Genomic DNA, 18,655 nt, shown 5'->3' with positions numbered 1-18,655 from the left:
CTAGATGTAGTCTTCGTATACTAGCTTTGTTCCCTATTTTGTCTCCAAGATCCATTCATTGTACTTCATGTTGCTGAAGTTCTTTCATTTTCACTAATTTTGTGTGATTATTCCATAGTTATTTTTATAATTCTCTTATTAGTGAACATTTAAGTGGTGTTTTTTCTACTTTCTGTGTGGGCTACATCAACAGTGCTTTTATGGGATACATTATTATACATCTTCTGGTTTTCCACACAAGTATTTTTTAGCATAAAAACCCAAGCATAAAATTGTTAGATAATAGGTATGCAGATATTCAGCTTTGCAAAACAATGTTTAGTTTCTTTTGAAATTAGTTGCATCAATTCATATTCCCTATCAGCAACATTTAACAGATCCTTTTGCTCTTTCTCCTATACTTTGTATTGTCTGACACCAGAATTTTTACCAGTCTAATAGTGTAAAATTGTATATCAATGTATACCTAATTTGAATTTTCCTTATTACTGAGTTTACTTTTCATATGTGTATTGAATAGATATATTTTCTCTTCTGTGAAATTTCTGATTTTTTCTATGGCTTCACTCATTTTTTTTTACTGGGGATTGAACTCATTTTTTCTTATTGATGTGTAGTCCATTGTATATTCTTGGAGGCTATCCATATGTCAAATATCTTTTCCCAGTTTATGGCTTGTTTATGACTTATCTTTTCACTTTCTTCATAACATTATCTTTATTTTAACATACTAGAATTTATCAGTCTTTCCTTTCTGGCTAGTACTTTTCATGTATTGTTTAGGAGATCTTCACTGTTCCCAGGCCATAAATTTGTTCTCCACTGTTTTCTTCTAAAAATTGTAGAATTTTTCATTTTGTATTTATTTTATTAATATGGCTGAATTTTTGTTTTTCATACAAGGTTTTCTATGTAGCCCAAGACTAGCCTTGAACACATAATATTACTGCCTCTATTTCCTGAGTTCTGGAATTACAGGCATGTGCCATCATGCCTGTCGATATACATGAATTTTTTACATAAGATCACAAAGATATCTAATTTTATTTTTCTCTAAATAACCAGTTCATTCAGTATTAATTATTGAGTAGCTGCAACACCACTTCTATCAAAGTATGTGTATCAGTTTTATTGGTTAATTTATCTGCCCCTATACCATTATTGCAACACCTTAATTAATGTAGCTTTCAAAGAATTCTTCAAATCCTATAGGATATCTCCACTAACATGCTATAATATGGCATTTCTCACACTTGCTCACTTATCTGTCACTTTTTAAATGTACATATAGATTCTTGAGCCTTACTCTAGGCTTACTGAAAACAAAATAACAATAATAGCTATCTCATGCTTTCTATACATAAAGCACTTTTACATATATTAAAAATATGTAATGTACACATTCATTTACATATGTAAATATGCATAAGCATTTTCATACATACATCAGGACAGAAAATATTTATTTCCAGACTTAAGAAAGCAGGCACTTTCTAATGTCTGAGCCTTATAGACCACTTTAATAGTATTAAAAACAGTACAAGCATTGCAAGTGTGAAGCCCTCCCAATCCCAGCAAAAAATGAATAATAATACAAAATTAAATTCTTCAAATATTATTAACCATGAAGAAAAACATTCTTGAGCATAGCTATTTGATTCCTGTCTTCAATGCTGTCACCTACTGCTTACTTCTCATTACATGACCACTCATAAAGAGCTCTACTCAATTTTAAGCTGGTATTTGCATTATTGTGCGTGGTGCTGAGGCACTGGGAAGCTTGGGTGGTGGCAAGGGTCCATTGGTCCGCTTGGATAGAAATCAGAGGCAGACTCAAGCAGCAAGGGTCAGAAAAGTTTTATTTACAGAAAAGAGAACGAAAGGCCTCGTGGGGTCATGCAGTGGATCCTGAAACCAGTAGCTCCCACGGTCAGGTTGAAAATTAGGCTTTATAACTTTTTATTGCCTGGGGGCAGAGATTTTGGTGTGGCCAGATGTCAAAGGAGAGGTGTTTCTCTGGTGGGAACAGATGTTTCTTGGGAAGGAGAAAGGGTGTTTTTCCCCCCTGGCTACTTGTTACCTTCTGGAAACACATGGACCTCCCGCAGTCCGCCCTTCAGTGCTTTATTCTAATTATCTATATTATTTACAAATATTTCAGTGGTCGTGTTAGGGTCAACATCCGTGTTTCAATTAGCTACTCAGTTGTCCATAAATAATTTTATAATGAACATTCTTCATTATACATGAGGCTTCTGTTCATTTTAAGCTATGACAGAGGATAACCATTTCGTGTTAGAGGTTCTTTGATTCTTACATATATGTGGCTCTGTGCTGATAATTTCATTTGAAATTTCAAACTAAAGCAGTCTTCATGTCCCATGGTGAACAGCTGGGAGATTTGGTGATCCACATTGCATAAAATAGTGAATATATTCATAGGTCAGTGATGAGTGACTGTTCCAACTTTGAGAATTCTAACATGGGAAGGGAAAACAGAGAAAAATAAGATGAGTAAAAAATGCCATATGATATCGACCCATAGACTTAGGAAATAATTTTCTTTTGGTTTCTTTTTTTTTTCTTTTATTCATGTGTGCATGCAATGTTTGGGTCATTTCTCTCCCCTTCCCCCCCACCCCTTCTCTCTCCCCCTTACCCCCTAGCTACCAAGCAGAAACTATTTTGCCCTTATCTCTAATTTTGTTGAAGAGAGAGTATAAGCAATAATAGGAAGGTCCAAGGATTTTTGCTAGTTGAGATAAGGATAGCTATACAGGGAGTTTACTCACATTACTTTCATGTACATATGTGTTACATTCTAAATTAATTCCTCTTGAACTAATCTTTTCTCTAGTTCCTGGTCCCCTTCTACTGGCCTCTGTTGCTTAAAAGTTTCTGCATTACTTCCTTTGTATTAAGGATATCAAATGCTATCTTTTTTGGGGGGGGTTCTTGCCTATCCTCATATCTCCCTTGTGTGCTCTTGCCTCATCATGTGATCAAAGTCCAATCCTCTTGTTGTGTTTGCCCTTGATCTAAAGTCCACATATGAGGAAGAACATATGATTTTTGGTCTTCTGGGCCTGGCTAACCTCACTCAGGATGATGTTCTCCAGTTCCATCCATTTACCTGCAAATGACAAGATTTCATTCTTCTTCATGGCTAAGTAGTATTCCATTGTGTATAAATACCACATTTTCTTAATCCATTCATCAATAATGGGGCATCTTGGCTGTTTCCATAACTTGGCTATTGTGAATAGTGCTGCAATAAACATGGGTGTGCAAATGCCTTTGGAATAACCTGTGTAGCATTCCTTTGGGTATATCCCCAAGAGTGGTGTTGCTGGATCATATGGCAGATCTATGTTTAGATTTTTAAGAAGCCTCCAAATTTTTTCCAGAGTGGTTGTACTAGATTGCATTCCTACCAGCAGTGTACAAGGGTTCCTTTTTCCCCACATCCTCACCAACAGCTGGTGGTGGTGGTGTTTCTAATGATGACTATTCTAACAGGGGTGAGGTGGAATCTTAGTGTGGTTCTGATATGCATTTTCTTAATGGCAAGAGATGTGTTATTTGGCCATTTAAATTTCTTCTTTTGAGAAAGTTCTGTTTAGTTCACTTGCTCATTTCTCTATTGGTTCATTAATTTTGGGAGAGTTTAGTTTTTTGAGTTCCCTATCTATTCTGGTTATCAGTTCTTTGTCTGATGTGTAGCTGGCAAATATTTTCTCCCACTCTGTGGGTGTTCTCTTCAGTTTAGAGACCATTTCTTTTGTTGAGCAGAAGCTTTTTAGTTTTATGAAGTCCCATTTATCTATGCTATCTCTTAGTTGCTGAGCTGCTGGGGTTCCATTGAGAAAGTTCTTGCCTATAGCTATTAGTTCCAAGGTATTTCTTACTCTTTCCTGTACCAACGTTAGAGTTTGGGTCTGATATTAAGATCCTTGATCCATTTTGAGGAAATATTGGTATAGGGTGATAAACATGGATCTAGTTTCAGTGTTTTGCAGACTGCTAACCAGTTTTCCCAGCAGTTTTTGTTGAAGAGGCTGTCTTTTGTCCATTGTATATTTTTAGTGCTTTTGTCAAAGACAAGTTGCTTACAATTATGTGCCTTCATATCCGGGTCCTCAATTCTGTTCCACTGGTCTTCATGTCTGTTTTTGTGCCAGTGTCATGCTGTTTTTATTGCTAGTGCTTTGTAATACAGTTTGACGTTGGCATAGTGATACCTCCAGTGTTGTTCTTTTTGCTGAGTATTGCCTTGGCTATTCGTGGTCTCTTATGTTTCCAAATAAATATAACAGTAGATTTTTCAATCTCTTTGATGAATGTCATTGGGAGTTTGATGGGAATTTCATTAAATGTGTAGATTTTTTGGGGAGTATAGCCATTTTTACTATGTTGATTCTACCAATCCATGAGCATGGGAAATCTCTCCACTTTCTATAGTCTTCCTCAATCTCTTTCTTCAAGAGTTTATAGTTTTCCTTGTAGAGGTCATTCACATCCTTTGTTAAGTTTACTCCTAGGTATTTGATTTTTTTTGAGGCTTTTGTAAATGGAATTGTTTTCATATATTCTTTCCCAATTTGTTCATTGTTAGTGTATAGAAATGCTAATGATTTTTCTATGTTGATTTTATATCCTGCTACCTTGCTATAGCTGTTGATGGTGTCTAGTAGCTTTTGGGTAGAGTTTTTTTGGGTCTTTAAGGTATAGGATCATGTCATCTGCAAATAGGGATATTTTGACAGTTTCTTTACCTATTTGTATTCCTTTTATTCCTTCTTCTTGCCTAATTGCTCTGACTAGGAATTCCAGTACTACATTGAATAAGAGTAGAGATAGTGGGCACCCTTGTCTCATTCCTGAGGAAATGGTTTCAGTTTTTCTCCATTAAGTATAATGCTGGCTGTAGGTTTGTCATATACAGCTTTTATAATGTTGAGGCACTTTCTTTCTATTCCTAGTTTTCTTAGAGCTTTTATCATGAAATGGTGTTCGATCTTATCAAAGGCTTTCTCTGCATCTATTGAGATGATCAAGTGGTTTTTGTCTTTGCGTCTGTTAATGTGCTGTATTACATTTATTGATTTGCATATGTTGAACCACCCCTGCATTCCTGGAATGAAGCCTACTTGTTTTGGTTTCATTTAAATAAAGAATCTGTTTGGCATAATGAAATTTGGGTCAATCTTATACTTTGGGGTAATACTTGGATTTGAACTCAGGGCCTTGTGCTTGCTAGGCAGATACTCTACCACTTGAGAAACATCTCCCACCCTCTTAGGATTTATTTTAGAAATATAGTATTTTGTTTCAATTCATGATTCAGTAAATTAACTCTATCCATATCTGTCACTTGTTCTTGGTTTGGTCATATTCATATTCTTGAGATAATAAAACTCTCCTATAATTTGAAAGTTTACACAATGATGTTAGTATTTTATTGAATTCTGGTGTGGCACATGCTTGATCATAAAGCTACTTACCCATATTGCTGCCCATAAAAGGAGCATCATTAATTTTAGAATTAATATAATCATCATAATTTTCTTAACTATAGTCACTATGTTGTACAATAAATCTGTTGATCTTGTTCTTCTTGTGTAAATAGTTTTGTTTCCTTTGACCAACACATTCACAATTCTCCTTACCCCCACACTCAGCCCTTTGTAGCCACCATCATATTCTCTGCTTCTATGAATCTGACTTCTTTAGATTTCATAAATAAGGGAGATCATGCAGTATTTTTCTTTCCATGCCTGACTTATTTCACTGAACATAATATCTTCTAGGTTCATCCAACTTGTCACAAATGACAGAATTTCCTTATTTTTAAAGACTGAATAATATTTCATTGTTTATTCATAGTATATTATCTTCACTTGGTCATCCATCTATGGATACCTCAGTTGATAACACATCTTATCTACTGTGAATAATGCTGCCATGAACACAGATATGTCACTATTTATTCAACATCCTTATTCCTAAGGAACCAGATTTCAGGCATTTTCATCAGAAAAAATGATAAGAATATATGGTAATATATATGTTAATTAGCTTGATTCAACCATTCCATATTGTATCCATCCTTCAAAAAATATGTTATACACCATAATTACGGGTAAATTTTATGTCAGTTAAAATCTTGTTAATAAGAGTAATATAATCAAACTATATTAGTAGTATAATTTCCTTGAATGTAGATAATTAATATGCAATTAATAGATTACTAATTCAACCAAAAAATATATAATCTGACAGCAATTGGAAACCTGTGTTTTTTCCTCCTTTCCTTACCAATTAAAAAAAATGACTTGAGATATATTGAGCTCCTGCCATCATGTCCAGAACACATTTTATAAAGTAACAACATTGAAATAATAAATCAATTCCTCACATTCTACTTGAGGTCTGTGTTAGTCCTTTCAGTTTGCTTTTTAGCTCTGGGCTTAAGGGTATACATATTCCTAGGCATGGAAATGTTGTGCTTCTTGCCACACATTCCTCTCTACAATCCTTATCTATGTCTCTTCTATCATTCTGCTCTTAATCTTATATTTGTTGAATTTAATCAGACCTTAACGGTTATTTCTTCACTACCCCTTAACTTTAACACAATAGCTAACCAATATAGTAGCATAGACTCCTCTTAGTTATTCCAAAAGGAAGTGTTACATCATTTTCTTGGAGCTTTTCTTTTCTTGGGGTGGAGGGGGCTTTGCTTGGTGCTCTTTTAAAGTGTTGGTAGATTTATTCTATGAGAATTAAGGTGTGGCTAATTTGTTACTCCTTCCCTGCTATACATATTGGTGCTTAAAATTTGTTATGCTTTATACTTTTTCCTAAGTATAATATCTTATATGCACAAAAGGGAAAGATTATGGTCCCATAGAAGCTAGAGGGGGGAACCTTGCTATTGTGGATGCATAATATAAATTCCTATATCTCAAATATACATGAGAAAGAATGTAATGTTTAGAGATAACATTTTCTATATAACACTTTTTCCTGAGGCTTACACAAGTGTAGAAACACAAATCCCTTGATAGAGTGCCATATATTTTTTATATGAAATAATGCATTGTCCTCACGGTGGGCAGTTCTGAAACCATTATTTTCAACTTTAGGTGTTAGAGATCCCGAAAGTCACTCAGAATGTCTAATTCTATGTAAATATCAATATTTCAACTTTATGCTTAGTTGTCATTAATTCCCTCTCCGAGCCTCTACAAAAAATTGCTGTTTGGTAGGGGAGATTTGTTTCTTCTATATTTTTCCACTGTTCATTACTCAGCTTGCTGTCCAATTTCTGATTCTTCTAGAATTAAAATCGAGGTAGGATAGTGAGGGGCTAGGGCAAGACAGAAAAAGGCATTAAGGAAGTTCTTACTTAAATAGTAATATTGTTACTTACCTTTATATGTTCTGGGCTTGCCTGATATTTATTAATGTTATTCTATACACACTCTGTGTGTTATATTTCTATCACTGACAAAATACCTGAGATAAACAACTAACAAGGAGGAAATGTTTATTTTAGCTGTTTCAGAGGTTTCTGCCCATGGTTGCTTGACCCTTTTGTTTTGGGCCTGTGACTATGTAATATATTATGGTAGAAGCACATAGTGTGGAAACCTGTTCACTTCATTGTGACCTGGAAGCAAAGAGAAAGAAGAAGGAGTCAAGGTCTCAATATCCACTTCAAGGGCATTCCCCACCTCCCAACTAAGCTCCACCTCTTAAAGGTTCCACTACCTCCCAATAGTGCTACAGGCTGGGAACCAGGGACACATGGGCCTTGGGAAGACATTTCTGGTACCAACTATACCACTGTGTTATGGGGATTTACAGATTGTGAAATATGTTCTGTGCTTTTAAAGGGTTGATAAACTAACTTGGAAAATAAGGCCTGATATTTAATTAGGAAAATAAGGCATCCAAGAAATGTGAGGATGAGACAAAGCTGTTTTATGACATCCACCAACACTGCAAAACTATGGGTCCATACTATCTTACTGCGGTCGTTTCCCTTTATCAACAGATGGTACATCCAAGATGTATATATGAAACCATGGACAGTATTGAATTCTAGATATACTAGTTTTTTCATATACAAACATATCTATGATAAAGTTTAATTTTTAAATTGCATATAGCAAGAGACTAACAATAACTGAAATAAAATAAAACAATTATTGCAATATACTAAAATAAATATTATGTGAATATGCTCTCTTTTTCTATGAGTGTGTATGGTGTGTGTGTTATTATACTATACTCACTCTTCTTCTTGTGGTGATATAAGATGACACAATGCCTATATGATAAATTCAATGGAAGTGAAAGCTGTAGGCATTGCAATATAATGTAGGCCAAGGGTTACTTCACAAGTACAATAGTTCTAACAGTCAGACCTGATAACTGAGGTGGCTACCAATGGAAAAAGCATCTATATATTGTATACAGTATAGATAAGCTGGACAAAGGTATTATTCATATCCTGGACAAGTCAGAGAAAAATGGCAGCATCATGCTACTCAGAATGCCACACAATTTAAAATTTATGACTTATTTCTGGAATTTTCTGCATTATACTTTTGGACCACACTAGACCAGGCACAACTGAAACCTCAAAAAATGAACCCATGTGATCAGGGGAGACTACTATACTGCTCCTTACCCTACATCTAATACCATCATGAAATCTTTCCTTTAATTTTTTTACTCCCACCTAACCCCAGTCTTTTCTTCTCATCTCTGTGGCCCAAGTTTAGATTTACATGGTAAATTGTTCTTCAATAGCATTTGATTTGGTAGTTAGTCATAGTGTGCAAAGATAGCTAAAATCACCTTAATCATAGAGTTCACACGAAGAAGAACGAAATGTTATCATTAGCTGGTAAATGGATGGAATTGGAGGACATCATTCTGAGTGAGGTTAGCCTGGCCCAAAAGACCAAAAATCATATGTTCTCCCTCATATGTGGACATTAGATCAAGGGCAAACACAACAATGGGATTGGACTTTGAGCACATGGTAAAAGCGAGAGCACACAAGGGAGGGGTGAGGATAGGTAAGACACCTAAAAAACTAGCTAGCATTTGTTGCCCTTAACGCAGAGAAACTAAAGCAGATACCTTAAAAGCAACTGAGGCCAATAGGAAAAGGGGACCAGGAACTAGAGAAAAGGTTAGATCAAAAAGAATTAACCTAGAAGGTAACACGCACGCACAGGAAATCAATGTGAGTCAATGCCCTGTATAGCTATCTTTATCTCAACTAGCAAAAACCCTTGTTCCTTCCTATTATTGCTTATACTCTCTCTACAACAAAATTAGAAATAAGGGCAAAATAGTTTCTGCTGGGTATTAAGGGGGTGGGGGGGAGAGGGAGGAGGTGGAATGGGTGGTAAGGGAGGGGGTGGGGGCAGGGGGGAGAAATGACCCAAGCCTTGTATGCACATATGAATAATAAAATTTAAAAAAAAAAGAGTTCACAAACTTGGGGAACAGTACAAGTTCCCACAAACTTGGGAACAGTAGTACAGAAGAAAAGGTAAAAACATTTAAATCCAATACAACAATATGAAGGCAAAAATGAGCCCCGTGTATTGGTGTTAACAATTAAGAAAGTAGCTGGTTAGAACCCAAAGTTCCTATTGAAATGAATTGCATTCAGTCAGTAAATATTTAATGAATATCCACTGTGTCCCAAGCTCTGTGTTTCATAAATACAAGTACAAAGAACATAACAATATGGTCCTTGATTTAAATCTTATAGCACAACAGTCTCAATCTCTCCTTCTCAAAATGAAGGGATCAGATTAGATGTTACTTAAGGTAAAAGACAATCTAAATATTCCTTGATTCTGATTTTTCAATACCAACATGTGTGTATAACCTATGCCATATTTATAACTCCGCATTTTAAGTAATGTGAATGTAAAATTGAAATATTCACCAGGAATAAAATATATGTTTGGTACCAGAGTGAATATGGATATAATTTTTTTCAAGTCATTATGCTTATATATGTATATATATATATGTTCATACACACACACACACACACACACACACACATATATATATATATATATATATATGGTATTTATCTCTTTAGCCATTTAAGTCATTATATTTTCCAATGACCCTATTACCTAAAGCCAATATTAGACATACTCTATCTACATATTCCTTAAAATAAATTTGAGAATTACTTTTATGCCATGAGACTTATCAACAATAAATATTTATGTAGCTCTATATAAGCTTGGAATTATGCTTAGTGATAAAGATTCAAAGAGTTTTATAGAAGCTACATTTCTACCCTGAGATTTACTAGTAAGTAGGTTGAGTTTATTGGGTCATTATTTATAACCTGTTTTACTTAAAGTTTTTAATTCATTTCTAATCCTTAACTGACATTTAAAAATGAAATTATATGTACTGTGTTATATCAAAATATTCCAATTTGCACTGTTTAGTTTTCCATTAGGGGGTATTTAAAAGATATGATAACATAACCCCTGAAAGCATGTATACAGGGATACTCACACACACACACACACACACACACACACACACACACACACACACACATACACACACATTCAAAATCCTTGCTGAAAGTGCCTTTTGAAGTAAAGCACAGTAAATAATTATAAAACTTACCTAGCTTCTTTATGGGTGCGATTTTGAGTAATAGTTGTTTCTTCTCAGGCTGGTATACCTTTTCTAAATTTTCATGAAAAAATACATTTAAAAAATCAATAGTATTTTCACCTCTTGTCAATCACCTAAATGTTTGCCTATAGCACAACTGAGAGAACCTAAGAAGTGAAGCCCAGTTTTGTATTTTGATACTACACTCTTGAATTGCTCTGGAAAACTTTATTTGCTTGGTCAGACAAATAAGTTTTTCATCCTGCTTGTGAATATTTCTTCTCCTGGGTACATATTCATGCTTAATGAAATTTATGCCAATTACAACTCAGTTGTCACTGAGTTGACAACTGATGTGAATTTCATGCATCTTTTTCTTGGTTTTCTTCTTTTCTAGTGCAAGGGTGTGACTAAAATCTGTCATTACATAATTGCTCTGCCACCTGATATTTCAGGACCAGAAGCACATATTCCAGCACTCATTAACCCTGAAGAGAAGCAACCTAGGGTGCAAGTGGTAAGCGATTTTAAACAAAGATTTATCATTAATATAAGGTATTAATAAAAGATTTATAAATGTCTCTCAAATCCTTTCTAATTTAAAACATTTATCATTTAAAGATGTTTCAGTTATTTTCTTTTAATGTTTCTCACAGAATGGTAGTCACATCTTTTTGCCATATACTCAATATATTAATTTTCAATGAATGTGTTATGTATCAATGGATTTATATATAATAATTTATTGAATATTTTAATTATTGTTGAATTTAGATGACTGTAAGTTTTTACGTGTGGAGAGTAAAAGTGATAAGTATAATATGTTTTTAACAACTTCACTAATTTTTTTGGATATATTTCTAAGATTATGATTATGGCTACAGTGTATGATTATTTAAAGATTTCTTGTATTTTAAAATTACCTATAGAAGAATTCTACCAAATTTATTTCTATATCCCTACCAGTATTGGGTTTTATTTCTATTCATAATTTCTGCTAGAATTATAAAATGAAATATCATTTTTAATTGCTTAGACATTTTGCTTATATGCTATATAAGTTTCTGCTGTTTTCTCCATTTCTTTAACAATATTATTAAAATTGATTTTTCTAACTTGATAATATTAACTATTCATTGTAGACAAATGCATAAAATAGAAAAATATTTAAATTTTTAAGTATTGATATTTATGCATTTTCTTCCAGTCTGTCTTCTATTCATATTTTACTTACATGATTGGGACATACACATATATACATATATATTATTTGATCATGTGAACTTAATTTACTCTACTTGACATTCTCTTTATTACTGGGAGGTTATTTTAAATTATTGATATGTCATTATTATAGACACTGCTCTGATGTGCATAATTGTGTAAATTCATACATAAGCCTTTTTAAAAGATTAAGTGTTTAGGCACATAATCACTGTCCCAAGGCTTATGAATACCTTTGACTTCCTTAGCATATATTGAAAAAATGGTTTCCTAAAGTGCTATATCAACTTATATTTAACATTAGCAGCATATGTGTGTAACCAATTAATTATACTTTTACTATTTAAACAAATTGAATTATCTACGTGAAAAGTAGTCCTAATCATAATCTTCCTAATTTTCATGTTCATCTTATAATTAATAATGTTAAGTGTTTTCCCTTATTATTATTATTACTCATTTTTATTTCTAACTTGATTGCTTGTTCATAACCCTTGTCCATTTAATCACTAGGGTTTTCATGATAATAATGCATATTACATTATTTATATGTATATATACCAAATATATTTTAAAAATTTTCACAGTACACTAAGATAAGAAAATTTTAGGTCAGAAATACAAAAATTAATTGCCAGAAAAGTCAGCTTGCATTTTAAGGGTCTTATTTATGCCCAATCACAGTCTATTACATCTGTCTTTATATTTGTGAGAGTTTCTGGTACTTTGAAAAAGTAATTTACTTATAGATTGCATCTCCCCAAATAAAGGGAAAAATAACTCAGATTTCCTCCAACAGCATGAATAAGTTACTGTGAAAAATTTTCAAGTTATGATTCTAGGTAAATCTTCAAATATCATGCTTAGTATTTTGTTGCCAATCTTTACTGCTACCAGTGTTTGCATAACCAAATTATCACAGTTGTATGAAAAACCTAATTTTGGCATAATGATTTAATGAAATAGGGTAGAGATTCTTATTATAGAATTGTTTGAATTGTTAATCAGTCAATGACTTGGAAAAAATGGATAGATATTTTAAATAGTATTTTTTATCTTATAGTTTACTTGGGTCAAGGACACCATTAGACTGTAATCTGTGTGCAAAATGAACATATGCCGATGTTGATCTAAAATATTGATTAGTAAGTTGGCTCTCAGTCATTCAGTCAGATAGAATTTTAGCCTTATGAAAAATATACAAATCCAAAACATGTTAGGAAATACACCTCATATATGCAGGGTCAAATAAATTAGAACAATAATAGAAATTAATGTGTGAACTAATTTTCTTTAAACTTCTATTTTACCAATGATTACCCAGATATGAACTTCAGCAAACAATACTTGCTCTCTAATCCTTAGTTTTCTCATATTTAATCTTAGTTTTCTCATATTAGGTGGATGACAACAGAGATCACTTATAGCTCTATCAATCTCATGGGTTTAATAGTCCCAAAGTCTTCTTTCTTTTCATAGTGGCCTCTCAAACAAATCATTATGTAGTGCATATATTCTGACTAATGGTTAATTAATTACTAACATGGAAATTGATTGAATAATGTTGACTTCCACCAAAGTGGGGTTTTTTTGTGGCTTATGGGTTCTTCTGTGTTAGGAACAGGGGGAAGGGTAGCAGGAATTTCAAGGATATGAAATTAAATTGTACAGGCTATTGTTGAAGCACATCTAATGGAGGGGATCCAGGTTTTGAAGAGCCTGAACTTTATACAGTTTTGGGGTCCCTATTTTAAAAAAAAATAGCAAAATTATAAATACAAAGTTATACATAAATTGAATATTCAGAGTGAGAAAAACTCACAATAGATTATGAATTTTAAAAGCTGACAAATTACAAACAAAATATTCCCATGGCCTTGGCAGGGGCCTGTACAAGAGAGGGGCCCTAAAACTTAAGCTTCATTGGCTGCATAGTAAATCATCTCTGGAATTAGGCATGCTTTTTCTTCTGTGTATTTTTCTCTGGATCTACTCCTTATACTTAACAGTTCTAACTCCATGGACACAAGTATGTGAAAGAAGAAAACCACATTGGAAGCCAAACATAAATACTATATAGCTATGGCTTTTGTGTCAGCAAGAAATGTACCAAGCTGGTATGCTTCCCTCTATATCAACTGCCTGAATTATTGCTATATCTCATTAAGCACTGTACATAAAGCTGTAACTACTTTGGGATGAGTGAAAAAGTTAGAGTGCATTCATTTAGATGGCTAGAGAAACCTACTCACAAATGTGGGCATAACTCAGCACCATTTAAAATAAGTAATATCTTTCCCATCCCATCTGGGACCATTATTGTGCATTCAGGGAAATGTACTGGCACATTGACATCATCTCTACCAACATGATCTTGCCACATTCATTTTTCATCTAGGATGCCTTGCTTCATGTGTTCTTTTGTGCAGTTGATATTGTGGATGATTGTAACTATTGATTTGATCAAAGATTGCAAAGACCTGAAATGATGTCATTTTGAAAGTCCAAAAATTCTTATGCAAAATAAGACTTTATACATGCTTATTATTCTTTCATAGTTTCCTCTTTTTTGGCAACTATCTAAAATACAGTGTTTGCAACACTACCACCCTGTGAATAGTCAATGATACTATAATCAATTAAAACACCAAACATATTCCAAGAATTTGTGATGTCTAAGCCAACTCTGATTATCAGCATCAGCAATCCAAAACAAAAATTAAAGACAGAATATTGAATTGTACATTTGGAATATAGTATGTAACATATGGATGTGGATATAAATCAATATGCTTTGTTGAGAAAACTGACTAACAATGAAAGAAAATTGTACAGAAATGATTTGATAGCAGAAAAAAATCAGCCTTCGTGTATACAAAAAGAAAAATTAAGACACACTGTATTTATCTAAGTCAATGAAAATTTTATCCAGTATTTTTAATCATTTAAAAAGCCAATGAACTATTTACTCTGTGGATTCTCTGCTTAAAAATCAATTAACAGTCAATCCAAGTGCAAAAAATTTTACAAAAGATTTAAAACTGCATGTTTATATGTTGAAATATTGTATGGTTAGCATGGTATTTTTGTTGTAAAATTGCATCATCTAAAAAAAATATTTTGTCTCCCCAAAATGTGTCATCACAATGTATTGTGGAAATCTGTCATTTAGTTTGAAAAGGAGACTATCTCTTCTACTTTTAGAAAACAGGTTTTAGATCCCATATTTTCCCATGACATAATGGCAAATAATGAACTAAGTTGAAATATTGTTGCGTTTAAATAGTCTATCTATGCTCAGAAGGAGAAACCTAGAACCACTTAGCTTATGTGTTTTTTCCATTCAAATGACAGGACCCAGGAAAAGAACTAGGAACCCACAGCTTGCTGTGCTCTGGATGGAAGTAACCCTTTGACAGATGACCCTGATATATTCATAGCTATACCTAATCTGGGTGGGATGGGTGTTTGAAATTATCTTCATTAGGAAGATATTTTACAATAGCTTGTATTTGAAGAAGGAAGTATAGATTTGGATTCACCAAGTATCTTCCTTAATCATTTTGCTTCCTTTTTTTCCCCATTCCATCTCCCTTCTTTCCTTCTATGCTCTCCCTCATTTATTTCAAGTCTGATATGAGTAGTTACTTGCCTCCTCATAGCCTTTCTTCCATGTATATTTTCCCCAGTCCTATGACAATATGGCACTGAATGCCAGTTCCATGAGCAAAAATTTAAAGAATGTTCACTATCCTAAAAAACAAACACTGAAAGACACAATCCTATACATTTTGTTCTTTTGAATAAAAGATGATTTTTTCATATTTTACTCAATTTCTGAAAACCTGCATGTGTGTATGAGCCAATATTTGTACTACCGCATAATTTACTTTCAAAATCATTCTTTCTTTTGAAATGCATAGTATTCTCATTTGGTCCTCAAAATGATTCTGTGGTATGGTATAAATGAGATTATCATACCCATTTTAAAAATTTTAAAAAAACTGAGACAGAGATGCATTACATACCCTCTCTAGCCCTGCTTGGTACTGAGATCTATCAAGTTCAGTTGGATCATCAATATCCCTTACATATCCATTGAATTATCTGTGGTCAGCTGTCTTGTCTCAGAATCTAATTGAAAATTTCATCACTGTCCTAAAAACGGCCCCTTATCCAACTCCAGAATACTTTTAACCTCGGCTTGTGGCCTTACCTCCCTCTTCAGCAAAAATAGTTGGCCCAATCAATTTGAACTTCTTGGGAGTATCACCAGTAATGATGAACTTGGTGTTCATTGTCAACCTTCTGACTGAAAACCAGAAAAGCCTGACAAATTTTAAAAATCTTCAAAGTCATTGGAGAGCTAACAATCCATGAAAGTACAAGGCCAATACCTGGGAAAGAAACAAAATTTAAACTGAAAATCATGCAAGCCAGAAGATAATGATGCAAGAAATGATGGAATGCTTTTTTTTTTTTTAATGAGCTAAAAGTGAAAATAACCACAAACTTAGGAATCTATGTCCTTTAAAAGTATCCTACAAAAATGAAAATGAGTAAAAACTTTTTGGACAAAAAAGCTGATGGTCCCCAGCACCGGAAAAAAAAAGGAAAAAAAAAAGCTGAGAATTCGTTACCACCACACCCACCTAAAGGTCATTCTTCAACCCAAGAAAAATGATCCCAGACTGAATTTCAAGGATGCAGAAAAGAATGAAGAGCACCAAAGAAAGGGTAAATATGTATGTAAATGTAAACAATTACTGACTATATAAAATAATAACAATAATAATGATATGGGGCTTAAAATGTATAGAACTTAAAATCATTGCTACAGTAGCAAATAAGGAGGGAAGAGGGTAAGTGGAGTTAAAATGTTCTAAGGTCATTGCATTATCCAAGAAGTGAAAAGTTATTTTGAGAAGACATGAATGCTTGTGGTAACCACTAAATGAATAATAGAATGATATATAACTATCAATAAACACAGAAGAAATGGTTAAAATAATCCAAAATAAAACAAGAAAGGAGAAAAAAAAGGCAAGAAAATTAGGCAGGAAAAATGGAAATCAAGGGTTAATTTGTTAGATTTAAACCCAAATATTTCAGTTATAACCTTAAATATAAGAGGCTAAATGATCCCAATTAAAAGAGAAAGGATATAATACTAGATAAAAAAATGAAAACTAGGAGTTGCTTACAAGAGACACACCTAAAATACTAAAATACACAGTATGTGAAGTAAAATGATAGAAAATAATATACAATGGGAACAATTACTAAGAGAATGCTGGCATATCAGACTAAATAGATTTTAAGATAAAAAATTGTTAAAGATAAAGTAAAAGTGGATAATTCAAAGATAAAAGTTTCACCATAAAGGTAAAATAATTTTAAAGTTGTATACATATAATTATATAATAGCCACAAATTGAAAGAAAAGGTACGGACTTCTTTAGTTTCAAAATTACAAAATTATTCTTGTCCACAGACAACTTCATCCCTTGAGATACTTGAGATACAAAGAAGGATATTTCTCTTCCTTTCTAAATATAATACTCTTATCCTATCAAGTCTTCCAACATCTGTTTTTTGTTTTTGTTTTTGTTTCCTTACCTCTGGAACTTTTTTCTCACTCACCTGTTCCTTCCATTCAATATATAGAGACATTCAAGTCTTTCCCATCCCCTTAAATAAAATAGCTCTTCATTCCATTTCTTTTAAACTATTTAATTGCCCTTCTCCTGCACTTCCAAGCTAAGATTCCTAGAAGCACAGTCTATGTTATGAATCCTTCACTCCCATCCACTGCTCAACAAACAGAAATCAAGCTCCTGCCCCACTACTGTACTGAAAACTTCAGTTCTCATCTTATTTATCTGCAATGAAGTTGATCACTGCTTCTTTGAAACTTTTCCATTGGCTTTTGGGTCATCAAGCTTTCTGGATTCTTCTCCCAATTATCTGGCCATTTTCTCAGTACCCTTCTTTGGGTCCAATTTGTTCTATAAAAGTTGTTTTTCTCCTATACTTTGTCCTGAGGCTTTGTGTTTTTCTTCTCCTCCCTCTGCATCACTGTATTTCAATTTAGTCTTTTGACCTGTGTATCTGTGTATTTCAGAATCACTTAGAAATACCTGTTAAAAATGTAGATTCCTGAACTATACTGCCACATATGAATTAGAATCTGCATGGGTGATCTCAAAGATGTGCAATTTTTTGAGTCAGTGATTGTGATACTTGCATGTTGTGGACAACAGCAAACTAGAGGAAAGTATATTGTCACTGTACTAATAATTTATTTTTTAATTAATTAATTTTGCAGTACTGGGAATTAAATTCAGAGCCTCACACTTGCTAGGCAAGTGGTCTGTCATTTGAGCCATACTCCCAGTGCTTTTGATTTTGTTTTTCATTCAGGGTCTTCAACTATCTTTGCCTAGGCTGGCCTTAAACTATGATCCTCCACCTCCACCTCCTGAATAGAGTAGCTGGGATTGCAGGCAACAATAACTACTTTAATTGACTTTAAATGGTTGACTTCTAATCATCTCTACTATCTTGAAAAACAAAGAACAAACACATGGATAAATGCAGTTTTCTTCCTTCATGAATTTAAACAGAGTATTTTCCTTCAGCTTTTTCTTCTACTTAAACATACTATTAGTCTTTAAAAATTTAAACTAAATCCTCTTGACATTTATTGTTTCTTTTGCATACATGGAAATCAATGAGTTTTTAA

At 33.3% G+C, this 18,655-nt stretch overlaps 1 protein-coding gene across 1 annotated transcript in view; it reads left to right on the top strand.

The window, feature by feature from the left end:
- Positions 1-18,655, top strand: part of LOC141419452 (uncharacterized) — a 237,422-nt gene that overhangs the window by 117,826 nt on the left and 100,941 nt on the right. Inside the window, exon 7 of the mRNA XM_074062253.1 lies at positions 11,084-11,203. Within this exon, the coding sequence (XP_073918354.1) occupies positions 11,084-11,203 (120 nt within the window). The remainder of the gene's footprint in view (positions 1-11,083; positions 11,204-18,655) is intronic.

Source organism: Castor canadensis, chromosome X (genome assembly GCF_047511655.1).
Source record: "Castor canadensis chromosome X, mCasCan1.hap1v2, whole genome shotgun sequence".
NCBI classification, from domain to species: Eukaryota; Metazoa; Chordata; class Mammalia; order Rodentia; family Castoridae; genus Castor; species Castor canadensis.
Note: the sequence above shows the minus strand (reverse complement) of the source record. Positions and strands in the feature narration are given on the sequence as shown.